The sequence below is a fragment of the Rana temporaria genome, chromosome 5 (genome assembly GCF_905171775.1).
Source record: "Rana temporaria chromosome 5, aRanTem1.1, whole genome shotgun sequence".
In the NCBI taxonomy this organism is placed as follows: domain Eukaryota; kingdom Metazoa; phylum Chordata; class Amphibia; order Anura; family Ranidae; genus Rana; species Rana temporaria.
In genome coordinates, this window is record NC_053493.1 from 79,175,609 (window position 1) to 79,190,689 (window position 15,081).

The 15,081-nt window shown below is 48.0% G+C and overlaps 1 protein-coding gene across 6 annotated transcripts in view; it reads left to right on the forward strand.

Annotated features, from left to right (window-relative positions):
* Positions 1-15,081, forward strand: part of PRKAG2 (protein kinase AMP-activated non-catalytic subunit gamma 2) — a 389,724-nt gene that overhangs the window by 275,261 nt on the left and 99,382 nt on the right. For 5 of the 6 annotated variants that reach the window (XM_040352741.1, XM_040352744.1, XM_040352742.1 and 2 more), the window contains 2 exons: positions 2,649-2,869; positions 10,999-11,050. In XM_040352741.1, coding sequence (XP_040208675.1) covers positions 2,649-2,869; positions 10,999-11,050 — 273 coding nt within the window. Of the gene's footprint in view, positions 1-2,648; positions 2,874-10,969; positions 11,051-15,081 lie in introns of all 6 variants that reach the window. The other variant, XM_040352747.1, reaches the window with a different exon arrangement.

A 15,081-nucleotide genomic window follows, 5' to 3' on the forward strand; every position in this document is an offset into this window, starting at 1 on the left:
CAGGGGGGCGCACTGCGGGCCCCCCCACCCCAGAGCACCCTGTCCCCATGTTGATGAGGACAGGACTTCTTCCCGACAACTAGGGTTGTCCCGATACCACTTTTTTAGGACCGAGTACAAGTACCGATACTTTTTTTCATGTAGTCGCCGATACCGAATACCGATACTTTTTTTAAATGTCATGTGACAGTTTTCAAACCACAATACAGACTAAGGATATTTTCTTTAGAATTATGAAGAACTCTAACTCAAGACATTATAAAAGAATAAAAATGAGTAAAAATGAATAAAAATGTTTTATTTGCTTGTCACGCAGTAGTAAAAAACTCAAAGAATTTTCATAGAACATGTTGATAAATACAAAAAAAGTATTCTATTTAGGTATCGGGAGCATTTGCGCGAGTACGAGTACTCCCGCAAATACTCGGTATCGGTCCCGATACCGATACTAGTATCGGTATCTGGACAACCCTACCGACAACCCTTGCCGTTGGTTGTCGGGGTCTGCGGGCGGGGGCTTATCGGAATCTGGGAGTCCCCTCAAATAAGGGGGCCCCCAGATACCGGCCCCCCACCCTAAGTGAATGGATATGGGGTACATCGTACCCCTACCCATTCACCTGGAGGCAAAAAGTAAAAGTTAGTAAACACACAACACAAGGGTTTTTAAAATAATTTATTATTCTGCTCCGGAGGCCCCCCTGTCTTCTTTATTAGCTCTAATACCAGGGGGGGCTTCTTCTTCCGCTCTCCGGGGGGGTCTTCTCCGCTCTCCGGGGGGGGCTTCTTCTTCCGCTCTCCGGGGGGGGGCTTCTCCGCTCTCCGGGGGTCTTCGTCTATCTTCTCCCCTCTTCCGCTGTTGACTCGGCGAACCCCGGTTCTTCTGCAGCTGTCCGGTGCCTTCTTCTTCAGCGCTGGCTGCCTGCTATCTTCGTGTGTTAGCTCAATTACTAGCAGGCAGCCAACGCGGTCTTCTGTGACGTCAGGTTCTTCTTCTCCCCTCTTCCGATGTTGACTCGTCGCCTCTTGTCACTGCAATGATGGAAGCGCGCCTTGCATCCCATTTATATAGGCATCACCGTCCCATCATGCTCCGGTAGGTACCCACGTGGTGGGTGCACGTGGGTAGGCACCCACCACGTGGGTACCTGCCGGAGCATGATGGGATGGTGATGCCTATATAAATGGGATGCAAGGCGCGCTTCCATCATTGCAGTGTCAAGAGGCGACCAGTCAACATCGGAAGAGGGGAGAAGAAGAACCTGACGTCACAGAAGACCGCATTGGCTGCCTGCTAGTAATTGAGCTAACACACTCTATTCACTTAGAAGCAAATGACGTCCTTGCGACGTCATTTGCCGCAATGCACGTCGGGAAAGTTTCCCGACGGAGCATGCGCTGTTCGCTCGGCGCGGGAGCGCGCCTAATTTAAATTATTCCTGCCCGCGGCAGGATCATTTACATTGGGCGCCCTTACGCCGGGCTATTTAGCATAGCGCCCGCGCAATTTACGGAGCTACTGCTCCGTGAATCGCGGGCATATCAAAATATTTGCGTGGGCGCAGAGCAAAACTCGTTGCCCTTTGCCCACGCAAATATTGCGCGGATCTACCTGAATCTGGCCCATGGACTTTAATGGCATGCCAGTCTCAGTCTTTGAGTTGGCCAACCTTTTGCAGCTATAACGGCTTCAACTCTTCTGGGAAGGCTGTTCACAAGGTTTAGGAGTGTAGCCCTGTACACATGGGCCAAAAAACAAAGTTTTTTTTCTGACGAGATTCTTAGCAAGAATCTCTTGCCATCCGAGTGTACAGACACTCCTTTCAAAAGAACCGTACGTACGTAAGAGTCGTACGTCATCGCCTACGACAGGCATGCACTCATCACATTCGATGCCATCGCCGCCATCTTGCTGCACCCTACCTATGCCTAAGAAGCTACCACACATGCGTCAAAGTCATTTCGAGCATGCGTCGGTTTCCACGGCAACAGGTTAGTATACACAGTCTCGGGTTTCTTGGCAGAAAAACACTGCCGAGAATCACGACGAGAAAATAGAGAACATGTTCTCTATTTTTCTTGTCGAAATTTTAGGCAGTTTTCTTGACGGGAAACCTCAAAGCCTCGTAGACACGCTCGGTATACTCGGCAAGAAAGCTCTGCCAGCAGTTTCCTTGCTGGTTCTTGCCGAGTAAACCGAGCGTGTGTACGAGGCTTGTGTCTATGGGAATGTTTGACCATTCTCGCAGAAGCACATTTGTGAGGTCAGGCACTGTTGTTGGAGAAGGCCTGACTCGCAGTCTCTGCTCTAATGGGGGCTGTTGGGGGGGATCAAAAAAAAGTTTAGGCCAATATGTATAATTATAAAAAAAATAAACTGCATTTATAAAAAAACACAACAGTGCTTCCTGAAGGTGCTGAAGTTGCTTTTCATAGAGAACCAGTGGCATTGCTTCACCAACACCATACCCCTGCTTTATAAATGGGCCCATTATTGTTGTATACCTGTTATGGCAAAAGCAATGAATAAAAAAAAAATAGGCCCATAAATGCAATAAACTTTTGACGTTAGACTTGGCATTTTGTAAGAGGGCATTTTTCATGCTTATTTACTGTTGTCTAAATGATGCCTTTTTTTTTTTTTGCAGCCTCAGGACTATCATCCTCCCCATCCACTCCCACACAAGTGACCAAGCAGCCCAACTTCCCCCTGGAATCCTACAAACATGAGCCAGAAAGGCTAGAGGCCAGACTTCGCTCATTCTCCTCCCCACCGGACACAGGCCAGAGGTTTTCATTACCGCACCTACCTGCGACTGTGACAAAGTCCTCCCTTGTGTCATTAACCCACAGTGCTACCTCAAAGACCGTGAGTATACAGCTCTTTTCCATTTCACGTGTCATCAACCCTTTGTATTCTTGACCATAATAAAATTATAATCCCAGAACAGAAAAAAGAAAAGTAATACAAATCATACAGACACTGTATATACCAGCGTTGTGTACTGAATCATATTGTGTGTGTTTAACCACTTCAGCCCCGGACCATTTGGGTGGTCAAAGACCGGGCCACTTTTTGCGATTCGGCACTGCGTCGCTTTAACTGACAATTGCGCGGTCATGCGACGTGGCTCCCAAACAAAATTGACATCCTTTTTTTCCCCACAAATAGAGGTTTCTTTTTGTGATATTTGATCACCTCTGCGTTTTTTTTTTTGCGCTATAAACAAAAATAGAGCGTCAATTTTGAAAAAAAAACAATATTTTTTACTTTTTGCTAAAATAAATATCCCCCAAAAATATATAAAAAAAAATGTTTTCCTCAGTTTAGGCCGATACGTATTCTACATATTTTTGGTAAAAAAAATATCACAATAAGCGTTTATTGATTGGTTTGCGCAAAAGTTATAGCGTTTACAAAATAGGGGATAGTTTTATGGCATTTTTATTTATTATTATTTTCTTTACTCGTAATGGCAGTGATCAGCGATTTTTTTTCGTGACTGCGACATTATGGCGGACACATCGGACACTTTTGACACATTTTTGGGACCATTGTGATTTTCACAGCTATAAAAATGCACTGGTTACTGTAAAAATGACACTGATAGTGAAGGGGTTAATCACTAGGTGGCGCTGTAGGAGTTAAGTGTTCCCTGCATAGTGTTTCTTACTGTAGGGGGGATGGGCTCTGTGTCACATGACACTGATCTCAGCACCGAGTACACGGAGCCGAGATCAGTGTCATTGTCACTAGTCAGAGCGGGGAGATGCTTGTTTACACAACCACACGGCAGGCATTTAGGCTGCATTCACACTACAACGCGGCGTATTTTGCCGCGACAAATTGCGGCGTATTGTACCGCGATTTGCCGCGACAAAACGGGTCGTTTTTACCTTTTTTTTTTTTACAACACATTGTTGTCTATGCCGAACGCCGAAAGCCGCCTGAAAAAAAGGGTCCGGGACTTGTTTTCAGGCGGCAGGCGTACAGCGTTTTTGGCGTAAGGCCCCATACACACGATAGAATCCATCCGCTGAAAAATCCCAGCGAATGGGTTTCAGCGGATAGATCCTATGGTGTGTACACTCCAGCGGATCTGTTTCCGCGGATATTTATCCCCTGGGATGGATTTCCAGCGGATAAATATTTGATGACATGCTATCAAATCTATCCGCTGGAATCCATCCCAATGGATGGATCCGCTGGTCTGTACAGACTCACCGGATCCATCTGTCCGAAGGGATCCCCCGCATGCATCGTAATGATTCGACGCATGCGTGGAATTCCTTATATGACAGCGTCGCGCACGTCGCCGCGTCATAATCGCGGCGACGGCGCGACACGTCATCGCCAGAGGATTTCGGCGCGGATTTCGATTCGATGGTGAGTACACTCCATCGCATGGAAATCCGCGCAAATCCTCGAGAGGATTTATCCGCGGATAAGGTCCGCTGGACCGTATCCGCGGATAAATCCTCTCGTGTGTATGGGGCCTATGATGTGAACCATCTCCTTAGACAACAATGTGAAATCACCCCTCCAGCGGCACGAGCGTCGGGCGTAAATACGCCAAGGTGAGAATGCAGCCTGAAAGGGCCACGTATAGGTACGTGATTATGCCTGTCCGTGCCATTCTGCCGACGTATATATACAGTGGGCGGTCCTTAAGCGGTTAAAGCTGACAATAAGCAAACCATTTTTAGCCATACAGCACCAGTGTATTAGTGTACCTTTAATGATATGTATCCTGCTTCTAATTACTGTAGTAATCCACCTTTCAGTAATGTTAGAGACCCCCCACAGCTAACTTTTGGTGCTGCAGGGTGCATTATTAAAGTAGAACTATAGGCTCATTTTTTTTTTTTGGATAGAGCAAATGAGGGTTATAACCCCTGTCAGATTTTTTTTCGCCATCTGCGTCCCATTGTGGAGATTTCCCTAAACGTCCTGTCCCATAGCCAAACAGGAAGTGAGAAAAAATCCCTGCAAATGAAGGGAAATCCTTGGGACCCCCCAGGTCACCAGTGTCCCCATTGGAAGATTTCCCCTCTATTACATTTATGGGGACAACCCAAAATTTGAAAATTTCTTTTATTTTCACTTTCAATGATAATGGTAAACAGGACAAATAGAGAGGGGGAATCTACTAAACGGGGCCAGGACAGCAATAAAAACTGACAGGTGTTCTAATCCCTCCCCACTCTATCCAAAAGTGAAAAAAAAAGTTTTGCCTTTAGTTATACTTCAATAAAAAAAACAAAAAACAGAGGAACATCATTACACGGGTGCTGTATGCTCCCAAATTATTATTTTTTTCTAAACGTCAGCTTTAAAGTGATCCTGTCATCCAAATAAAGTCATCTAAGTAACACTAAGGGCCAGATTCTCAAACGAGATTCGACGGCGTATCTCCAGATACGCCGTCGTATCTCTGAGTCTGGCCGGTCGTATCTATATGCCTGATTCTTAGAATCAGTTACGCATAGATTTCTATTAGATCCGACCGGCGTAAGTCTTTTACGCCGTCGGATCGTAACTGCATATTTATGCTGGCCGCTAGGGGCGTGTACGCTGATTTACGCGCTGAAATCTGTAAATCAGCTAGATACGCAAATTCACGAACGTACGCCCGGCCGACGCAGTACAGATACGCTGTTTACGTTAGGCTTTTCCCGGCGTAAAGTTACCCCTGCTATATGGTGGCGTAAGTGCGGCGTACCAATGTTAAGTATGGCCGTCGTTCCCGCGACAAAATTTGAAAATTTTACGTCGTTTGCGTAACTCGTCCGTGAATGGGGCTGGACGCAATTTACGTTCACGTCAAAACCAATACGTCCTTGCGGCGTATTAGGAGCAATGCACACTGGGAGAATTCCACGGACGGCGCGTGCGCCGTTCGTGAAAAACGTCAATCACGTCGGGTCACAGAACATTTACATAAAACACGCCCCCCTGTTCCAAATTTGAATTAGGAGGGCTTACGCCGGCCTATTTACGCTACGCCGCCGCAACTTACGGAGCAAGTGCTTTGAGAATACAGCACTTGCCGTCTAAGTTGCGGAGGCATAACGTAAATAGGTTACGTTACGCCCGCACAAAGTTACGCCAAACTACGAGAATCTGGCCCCAACACTTCAAATAAAGTGTCTGCACATACCTGCCCATTCACTTGTCTTGTGTGCAGCCCAGCATCCTATAGACAAGGCTAAACTTTATTATGAAAGGTATGGCGCTGAGCTGGAGCATTCCCACTTCTGACCCACTACCCCTTGTAGTTGTAGTTGGGACATTCCATTGGATAGGGGAAAGGCAGAGTTATGTCCAAGTTCCGAAATCAGAGCCAAGTAAATGCCTTTATTCATTGCATTCGAACCAATTTAAAGGAATGAAAGGCATACACGGATGCCGGTGACTTTTCGTTAAGGTTCCCCTATCCAGATGGTTCCTGTAAGGACTGCGCAGGCGCAATCCTTGCAGACGAAAATCTCTGAACCTCGGCCGGCATCCAGGCTCATTCCTTAACATCCCCGTGGATTGGAGGATGTTAAAAAAAGAGCCAGGAGGCCGAGCGAGAGCCAGCGAGGCCGACTGGCCACTTTCCTCAAATTCCACGTCGCCCTGGATGCCGGCCGAGGTCTGGAGATTTCCGTCAGCAAGGATTGCGCCTGCGCAGTCCTTACAGGAACCATCTCGATAGACGGAGCCATATCGTCAGATCACCTGCTTTTAGCATTTAACATCAGCCCTGGTTCACACATATGTGTTTTTCAGTGCGTTTTCAGTTTTGTAGAAATGCACTACAGTCCATTTAACATGATTTCCTATGGGTCACATTCACATCTCTGCATTTTCTACTTTGGAAAGGGTCAGAGACTCTTTTTTTCCCGCAGCAGGTTGCGTATTTGGTTCAATAGAGTTTAATGGAAATGCAGCAGAAATATATAAAAACGCAGTGCTTGTGAGATTTTATGCATTTCCGCTGCATTTTTGCTGGTTTCTCATGCATGACAACAGACACCTCCCAAAAGCACAAAACGAATAAAAATCGCACGTAAAACCCCCCCACAAAATTCAGGAAAACGCATCAACTGCAATCCGCGTAGGTGTGAACCAGGCCTCAGTGTGCCTATGGCCATTTTTTTTTTTTCATATATTAGACCCAAAATTCAGGCCCATTGGATGGCTCTGCTGTTTATGTTAGTGTATTGTAGCTTGTGATTATAAGATGGGTGATGAAACAAATATTTAAATGCAGAACCTATTCCGAAACACTAGATGGTGCTGTGTGCAACTCTCACTTCCTCATTTTCCAGGAACACTATTACATCTGACATTATTAAATGGAAAAACTATTTGTAAAAGGACATTTCACCATAGGGAGAAAAAAAGTAAAACCTAGGTTGTCTGCAGTGATCGGCAAAAGGCAACAATGTCTAAAATATTTGTTTACTCTTTAACCACTTACCCCCCGGACCATATTGCTGGTCAAAGACCAGAGCACTTTTTGCGATTCGGGACTGCGTCACTTTAACTGACAATTGCGCGGTTGTGCGACGTGGCTCCCAAACAAAATTGGCGTCCTTTTTTTCCCACAAATAGAGCTTTCTTTTGGTGGTATTTGGTCACCTCTGCGGTTTTTATTTTTTGCGCTATAAACAAAAATAGAGCGACAATTTTGAAAAAAATGAATATTTTTTACTTTTTGCTATAATAAATATCCCCCAAAAATATATAAAAAAACATTTTTTTTTCTCAGTTTAGGCCGATACGTATTCTTCTACGTATTTTTCGTAAAAAAAAATCGCAATAAGCGTTTATTGATTGGTTTGCGCAAAAGTTATAGCGTTTACAAAATAGGGGGTATTTTTATGTCATTTTTATTAATATATTTTTTTTTACTAGTAATGGCGGCGATCAGCGATTTTTTTTTCGGTACTGCGACATTATGGCGGACACTTCGGACACTTTTGACACATTTTTGGGACCAGTGGCATTTTTATAGCGATCAGTGCTATAAAAATGCATTGGATTACTATAAAAATGCCACTGGCAGTGAAGGGGTTAACACTAGGGGGCGGGGAAGGGGTTAAGTATGTTCCCTGGGTGTGTTCTAACTGTAGGGGGGGTGGCCTCACTAGGGGAAACACTGATCCTCTGTTCATACATTGTATGAACAGAAGATCAGCATTTCCCCTGCTGACAGGACCGAGAGCTGTGTGTTTACACACACAGCTCCCGGTCCCCGCTCTGTAACGAGCAATCGCGGGTGCCCGGCGGCGATCGCGCCCGCCGGGCACACGCACGGGAGTCGGGGGCGAGCGGGGGGCGCGCACGCGCCCCTAGTGGCCGCTCTAAGAGCCGACGTAGTATGACGTGCTCTCGCCCAGGAGAGCCGACCTGCCGCCGTAGAATGACGGCGGCTGGTTGGCAAGTAGTTAATAATGCTGCATTGAAACATTATATAATTGGTCGCTATGCACTTTTTATGCTGAAGAGCATAAAGAAAATATCCAGCCTAAATGAAAGTGTTACTAAACCCAGGACCCTGCATTCACTATATCTGGTGTCCCACTGTAAACAAAATATGGGAATGCAATTATTTTAGTAAATATAAAGCGAGCGAGCGCCTCCCCTCCTGAACTATACCAGGCCGCATGCCCTCAACATGGGGGTTGGGTGCTTTGGGGCAGGGGGCACACTGTGCCCCCCCACCCCAAAGCATCTTGCCCCCATGTTGATGAGGACAAAGGCCTCTTCCCGACAACCCTGGCCATTGGTTGTTGGAGTCTGCGGGCGAGGGGGGCTTATCGGAATCTGGGAGCCCCCAGATGACCCTGTGTGAATGAGTATAGGGGTACATTGTACCCCTACCCATTCAGCTGGAAATAAAAGTGTCAAAAATAAAACACACTACACATTTTTTTAAGTAATTTATTAGGCAGCTCCGGGGGCCTTTTTCGATTTCTTCTCCCATTTCCGGCTCTTCTCCGCTCTCTCTTCGGTTCTTCTCCCTCTTTCCGGTGTCTTCTGCCAGGTCTCCTCCACTATTTTCTGCTCTTTTGCTTGCTCTTGCCTGGGCTTCTCCATTGTCTTCTTCCCTCTGCTCTTCTATGTTGACACAAATTGACACAACACTCTCTCCCACGCTAATTCCCGATGCGCGGTGTGCCACTACTTTTATAGGCATTGGGTGGGGTCACCGGAGGCCCGTCCCTTATGATGTCACCACCCATCATGCACCCGGCGGTGACGTCATAAGGGTGGGGCCTCCAGGTGATGTCACACGGTGAATTAGAGCCTTAGAGCTGGCAAGGGACAGATGCAGCATCCACCTGGGTTAGTATAATTGTGGGGAAATAAAATTCCCATATTTCTCTTTTATACTTTGGCAAAGAAATAACTGTAAGCCGATTGCTTTCTATACAGAGTTGCGTCAGATTTTGCACACTCCAGTTTTAGTAAATCTACCCCAATGTAACTATACAATACAGAGAATTCCTGGATTAAATCATTTTATACAGGTCTATATATCAGAACAAAGAAAGGGACAGATGGGAGGACAGAGCGGTTCAGTGGAAGGACTGTCCTCTATGTCAGCACTGTCAGAGTAGATGAGGGTGGGCTACCCTCCTCCTGATGACAGATCACATTATGATGGGTTCTCCCCCTCCTCCTGATGACAGATCACATTATGATGGGTTCTCCCCCTCCTCCTGATGACAGATCACATTATGATGGGTTCTCCTCCTCCTCCTGATGACAGATCACATTATGATGGGTTCTCCTCCTCCTCCTGATGACAGATCACATTATGATGGGTTCTCCCCCTCCTCCTGATGACAGATCACATTATGATGGGTTCTCCCCCTCCTCCTGATGACAGATCACATTACAGATCACATTATGATGAGTTTTCCCCCTAATCCTGATGACAGATCACATTATGATGGGTTCTCCCCCTCCTCCTGATGACAGATCACATTATGATGGGTTCTCCCCCTCCTCCTTATGACAGATCACATTATGATAGGTTCTCCTCCTCCTCCTGATGACAGATCACATTATAATGGGTTCTCCCCCTCCTCCTGATGACAGATCACATTACAGATCACATTATAATGGGTTCTTCCCCTCCTCCTGATGACGGATCACATTATGATAGGTTCTTCTACTCCTCCTGATGACAGATCACAATACAGATCACATTATGATGGGTTCTCCCCAGCCTCCCGATGACGGATCACATTATGATAGGTTCCCCCCCTCATCCTGATGATAGATCACATTAGTGTGGGTTCCCCTCCTCCTCCGATTGCAAATCACATTATGATGGGTTCTTCCCCCTCCTTCTGATGACAGATCACATTACAGATCACATTTTGATAGGTTCTCCCCTCCTGATGACAGATCACATTACAGATCACATTATGATAGGTTCGCCCCCTCCTCCTGATGACAGATCACATTACAGATACATTATCATAGGTTCTCCTGATGACAGATCACATTACAGATCACATTATGATAGGTTCTCCTTCTCCTGATGACAGATCACATTACAGATCACATTATGATTGGCTTTTCCAGGGATCAGCTGTCAGGTGTACACACAGCTGAAGGTGGGAAGTGTTCGCCCCTCACCCGTCCATCATCCTCCGAGGGCGGGGCCGGGGAGGAGCCCCCCAGGCATGGTCACACTTCATCCTACGATCAGTATAGTGACAGCGGCGGCTGCTCTTGTTTGTGCGCTGCGGAGACGGGGCGGAGCCTAGCGCTCTCTTCCAGCCATTGGGTTTCAATCCTCTGACACGCGGCCAATCAGTCTGCGCCGTTAGGTGCTGCCCAATAGGTGTATTGTAATGTGTGATTGGCGCCGCCCTCTCTCAGGCAGGGCTTCCCCGGTACTGTTTGTAGGGAGAAAAGAATCGGTGCTGCCTCCTCCTCCCCCCTCCTTCCCTGTATGAGTGCTCATCCCCTCTCTTCTACCCACACAGGCTCAAGGCACCATTGAAGGCATGCTGGAGAAATTGGAGCTAGAAGATGAAGGTAGGAGACCTCCACCATCCATGTCACCTTCTGACAGATCTACTCTGAGACAGCAGCTGCTAGATGAGTGGTTGGTGTGTGTTTGTGGTATAGGCTGGCATGCAGGGGGGCCCTGGTCCCAGTGTGTGTGTGTTTATGTTTGTTATAGACTGGCATGCAGGGGGCCCCTGATCCTAGGTGTGTGTGTGTGTTCGTTCTAGGCTGGCATGCAGGGGGCCCCTGATCCTAGGTGTGTGTGTTTGTTCGTTCTAGGCTGGCATGCAGGGGCCCCTGATCCCAGGTGTGTGTGTTATAGGCTGGCATGCAGGGGCCCCTGATCCCAGGTGTGTGTGTTATAGGCTGGGCATGCAGGGGGCCCCTGATCGCAGGTGTGTGTGTTATAGGCTGGGCATGCAGGGGGCCCCTGATCCCAGGTGTGTGTGTGTTATAGGCTGGGCATGCAGGGGGCCCCTGATCCCAGGTGTGTGTGTGTTATAGGCTGGGCATGCAGGGGGCCCCTGATCCAAGGTGTGTGTGTGTGTTATAGGCTGGGCATGCAGGGGGCCCCTGATCCCAGGTGTGTGTGTTATAGGATGGGCATGCAGGGGGCCCCTGATCCCAGGTGTGTGTGTGTGTGTTATAGGCTGGGCATGCAGGGGGCCCCTGATCCTGGTGTGTGTGTTATAGGCTGGACATGCAGGGGGGCCCTGATCCAAGGTGTGTGTGTGTGTGTGTTATAGGCTGGGCATGCAGGGGGCCCCTGATCCCAGGTGTGTGTGTTATAGGCTGGGCATGCAGGGGGCCCCTGATCCCAGGTGTGTGTGTGTGTTATAGGCTGGGCATGCAGGGGGCCCCTGATCCTGGTGTGTGTGTTATAGGCTGGACATGCAGGGGGCTCCTGATCCCAGGTGTGTGTGTGTTTTAGGCTGGGCATGCAGGGGGCCCCTGATCCTGGTGTGTGTGTTATAGGCTGGGCATGCAGGGGGCCCCTGATCCAAGGTGTGTGTGTGTGTGTGTGTGTGTGTTATAGGCTGGGCATGCAGGGGGCCCCTGATCCCAGGTGTGTGTGTTATAGGCTGGGCATGCAGGGGGCCCCTGATCCCAGGTGTGTGTGTGTGTTATAGGCTGGGCATGCAGGGGGCCCCTGATCCTGGTGTGTGTGTTATAGGCTGGACATGCAGGGGGCTCCTGATCCCAGGTGTGTGTGTGTGTTCGTTCTAGGCTGGCATGCAGGGGGGCCCTGGTCCCTGTGTGTGTGTGTGTGTGTGTGTGTGTGTGTGTTATAGGCTGGGCATGCAGGGGGGCCCTGATCCCAGTGTGTGTGTTATAGGCTGGGCATGCAGGGGGCCCCTGATTAGATCATGAACCTTATGAATGGAGGGGCCTGCTCACAGTGCATGGGTGATATGATCACTTGTTACCTGACCATCCCCTGCAAAGTGCAACTTACTGTGTCTGTGCATTCCAATAGTAGTATAACATTGTATGTGTCGCACTTATTTCACAGAAGGAATGACATTTCCAGTGTTAGATCCGTCTTTCTTTGTATGTGATGGTTGTATATGTAGAAGTTTATGTATGTACATTATATACAGCATTTCCAGCTCAGGCCTGACCCAGCTTGCTTCATCTGTGTGCAGTCATAGAGGAGCAGACACAGCAATGCAGTGCAGACCAGAGGAATGCAGACACATTCATATCGCTTCCATCAAACTCTCAACAGATTCACATCTGAATTTATAAATGTAAAATCCCCTGAGATGACCACAATATACAAGACCTCCAACAGAGAGGGGGGGGGGGGGTCACCATGCACAGTCATTTAGCTTTGGATGTTTAGTTTTAGTGCATTTTACAAAAGGGGAGGGGATTTTTTTTTTCATTTATCTCAGGGAAGGGTCCCACATGGGCCAGCATGTTACAGGGCATTACAAATGGCAGGGTAACATCACAACATAAACAGAACTCAAGACAAGATAGCATATCAAACCGAACTGTAGTGCCGACAGAGGTGCACATCATGGGAGGCACAAGCATTGTAGCGCATCTATACAGTGACTTTTATGCACCTTGTTTCTGCCCGAGACTCCCATCTGTACTGAGTGTTTGTTGTTGACAGAATATCCTCTTTCTCGGAGGAGATTATATATTTTCCTAAGGCGTGGTGAAGTGATATGTCGGTGCCCCATGGGCCCGGTCCCCTTTCCGTTTCCTGAAAGACCCCCCATATAGGGGTAAAGACAAAAGGCAGAGCAGGTGAAACCTACCGCAGAAAACAAGAAAAAATTATAAAAATAAAGGCAGAGAGGTGAAGAAGAGATGGTCAGAAGGTGGGGGGGGGGGGGATATATATGTTCTCCCAGCGGGCCACAGGCATGGATTGCCGGGGATTCCCGCCTGTATCGTATCTATAGGATACTGTATCTATACTGTCAGAGAACAGGAGGTAGTATGCTGCGGAACTCGCGTTCATACATCAGCGGTGGGCTCTCGTAAAGCTTGGCCCTCGGCCGAGTATATGAAAATGTTCCACAGTTGCCAGGTTTTGGAAAATGTTTCCTGTCTATTTTGCGCTGTGAGGATGAGGTCCTCCATGTGTTTTATTTCTTCCACTTTTGTGAGCCATAAAGCAATAGTCGGAGGGAGTGTGGCTTTCCAGTGGAGTGGAATGCAGGCCTTGGCTGCATCCAGCAGGTGTCGGATCACAGATTTTTTTTGTAAACCCTCTCTGGGATGTCGGACACATGTAAGAGGAAGAATGGAAGGTCGTCTGGGATGGTGCGTTCTGTAAATTTCTGAATGACTTCACGGACCACTCGCCAGAAGTGAGTGAGGCTAGGGCATGACTAGAAAATAAGTACTAGTGTCCCCTTGTCTGCCCGGCAGTGCCAACAAAGGTCAGACGTCGGGAAGAATTTGTGTAGCAAGGCTGGGGTCCTATACCATCTCGATACCATTGTTTAATTGGTCTCCTGAGTTTTGGCACAAATGGCGGACTTGTGGGTAAGTCTAAGGATGTGCTGTCTTTTGGTCGTATTGAAGTGACAATTTAGTTCAAGTTTCCACTTCAGTAATCCTGGGGGCAGGAAGTCCGCCTGTGGCGTATTTACAAGGCTATAAGCTAGGGAAAGCGTATGCATTATAGCTCCTGAGGTGTTGAAAATTTCTTCCAGTATTGTGAGAGGTTGGCTGCCATTGGCGGGGGGCTGTATGGAGTGGAGGAAGTGGCCCAGCTGAAGCGACCTCAGGAAGTCCAAGTGAAAAGGGCCTGTGGGGTCAGAGAGTTCTGTGATTGTTTTCCAGTGTCATCCAGAGCTAAAGTGGGAGGCTTGGTGTAGGCCCGCCTCGCCCAGACTCCGAAAGACCGCAATCCTTCATACCCGGCGTGAACCGGGGGTTTCCCAGTATGGAATACACAGTGAAGTTGGGGGAGGATATGGATGCTTGGAAAATTAGTCGTTCACAGACTCATGCTGTATTGCCAATCAGTGGGTGGTGTTTGATTTCTGCCGGTAGGGACATATAGCACCATGGGGCCCTGTTGAGGGGGACCCTGCTCTGATTCTGCTACAGTTGGGTCCAGAGCTTAGTCTCTTGGCGACGGCACCAATCTATGAGCCTCCCCAGGTGTACTGCCTGGTGGTAAGCACGAATATCTGGTACTGCCAGACCCCCATGTTTGGGGAGGACTAGTAGTTTATGAGAGAGCCGGGTCTTTTCCTGGCCCATATGAAGTCAGTGAATGTGGATTAAAGTACCGTATTTTCCGGCGTGCCATTACATGCCCCCACTGTGCCATTACATGCCCCCACTGTGCCATTACATGCCCCCACTGTGCCATTACATGCCCCCACTGTGCCATTACATGCCCCCACTTTGCCATTACATGCCCCCACTTTGCCATCACATTACATGCCCCCACAGTGCCATCACATTAAATGCCACCACAGTGCCATCACATTAAATGCCACCACAGTGCCATCACATTACTTTCCCCCACAGTGCCATCACATTACTTTCCCCCACAGTGCCATCACATTACTTTCCCCCAC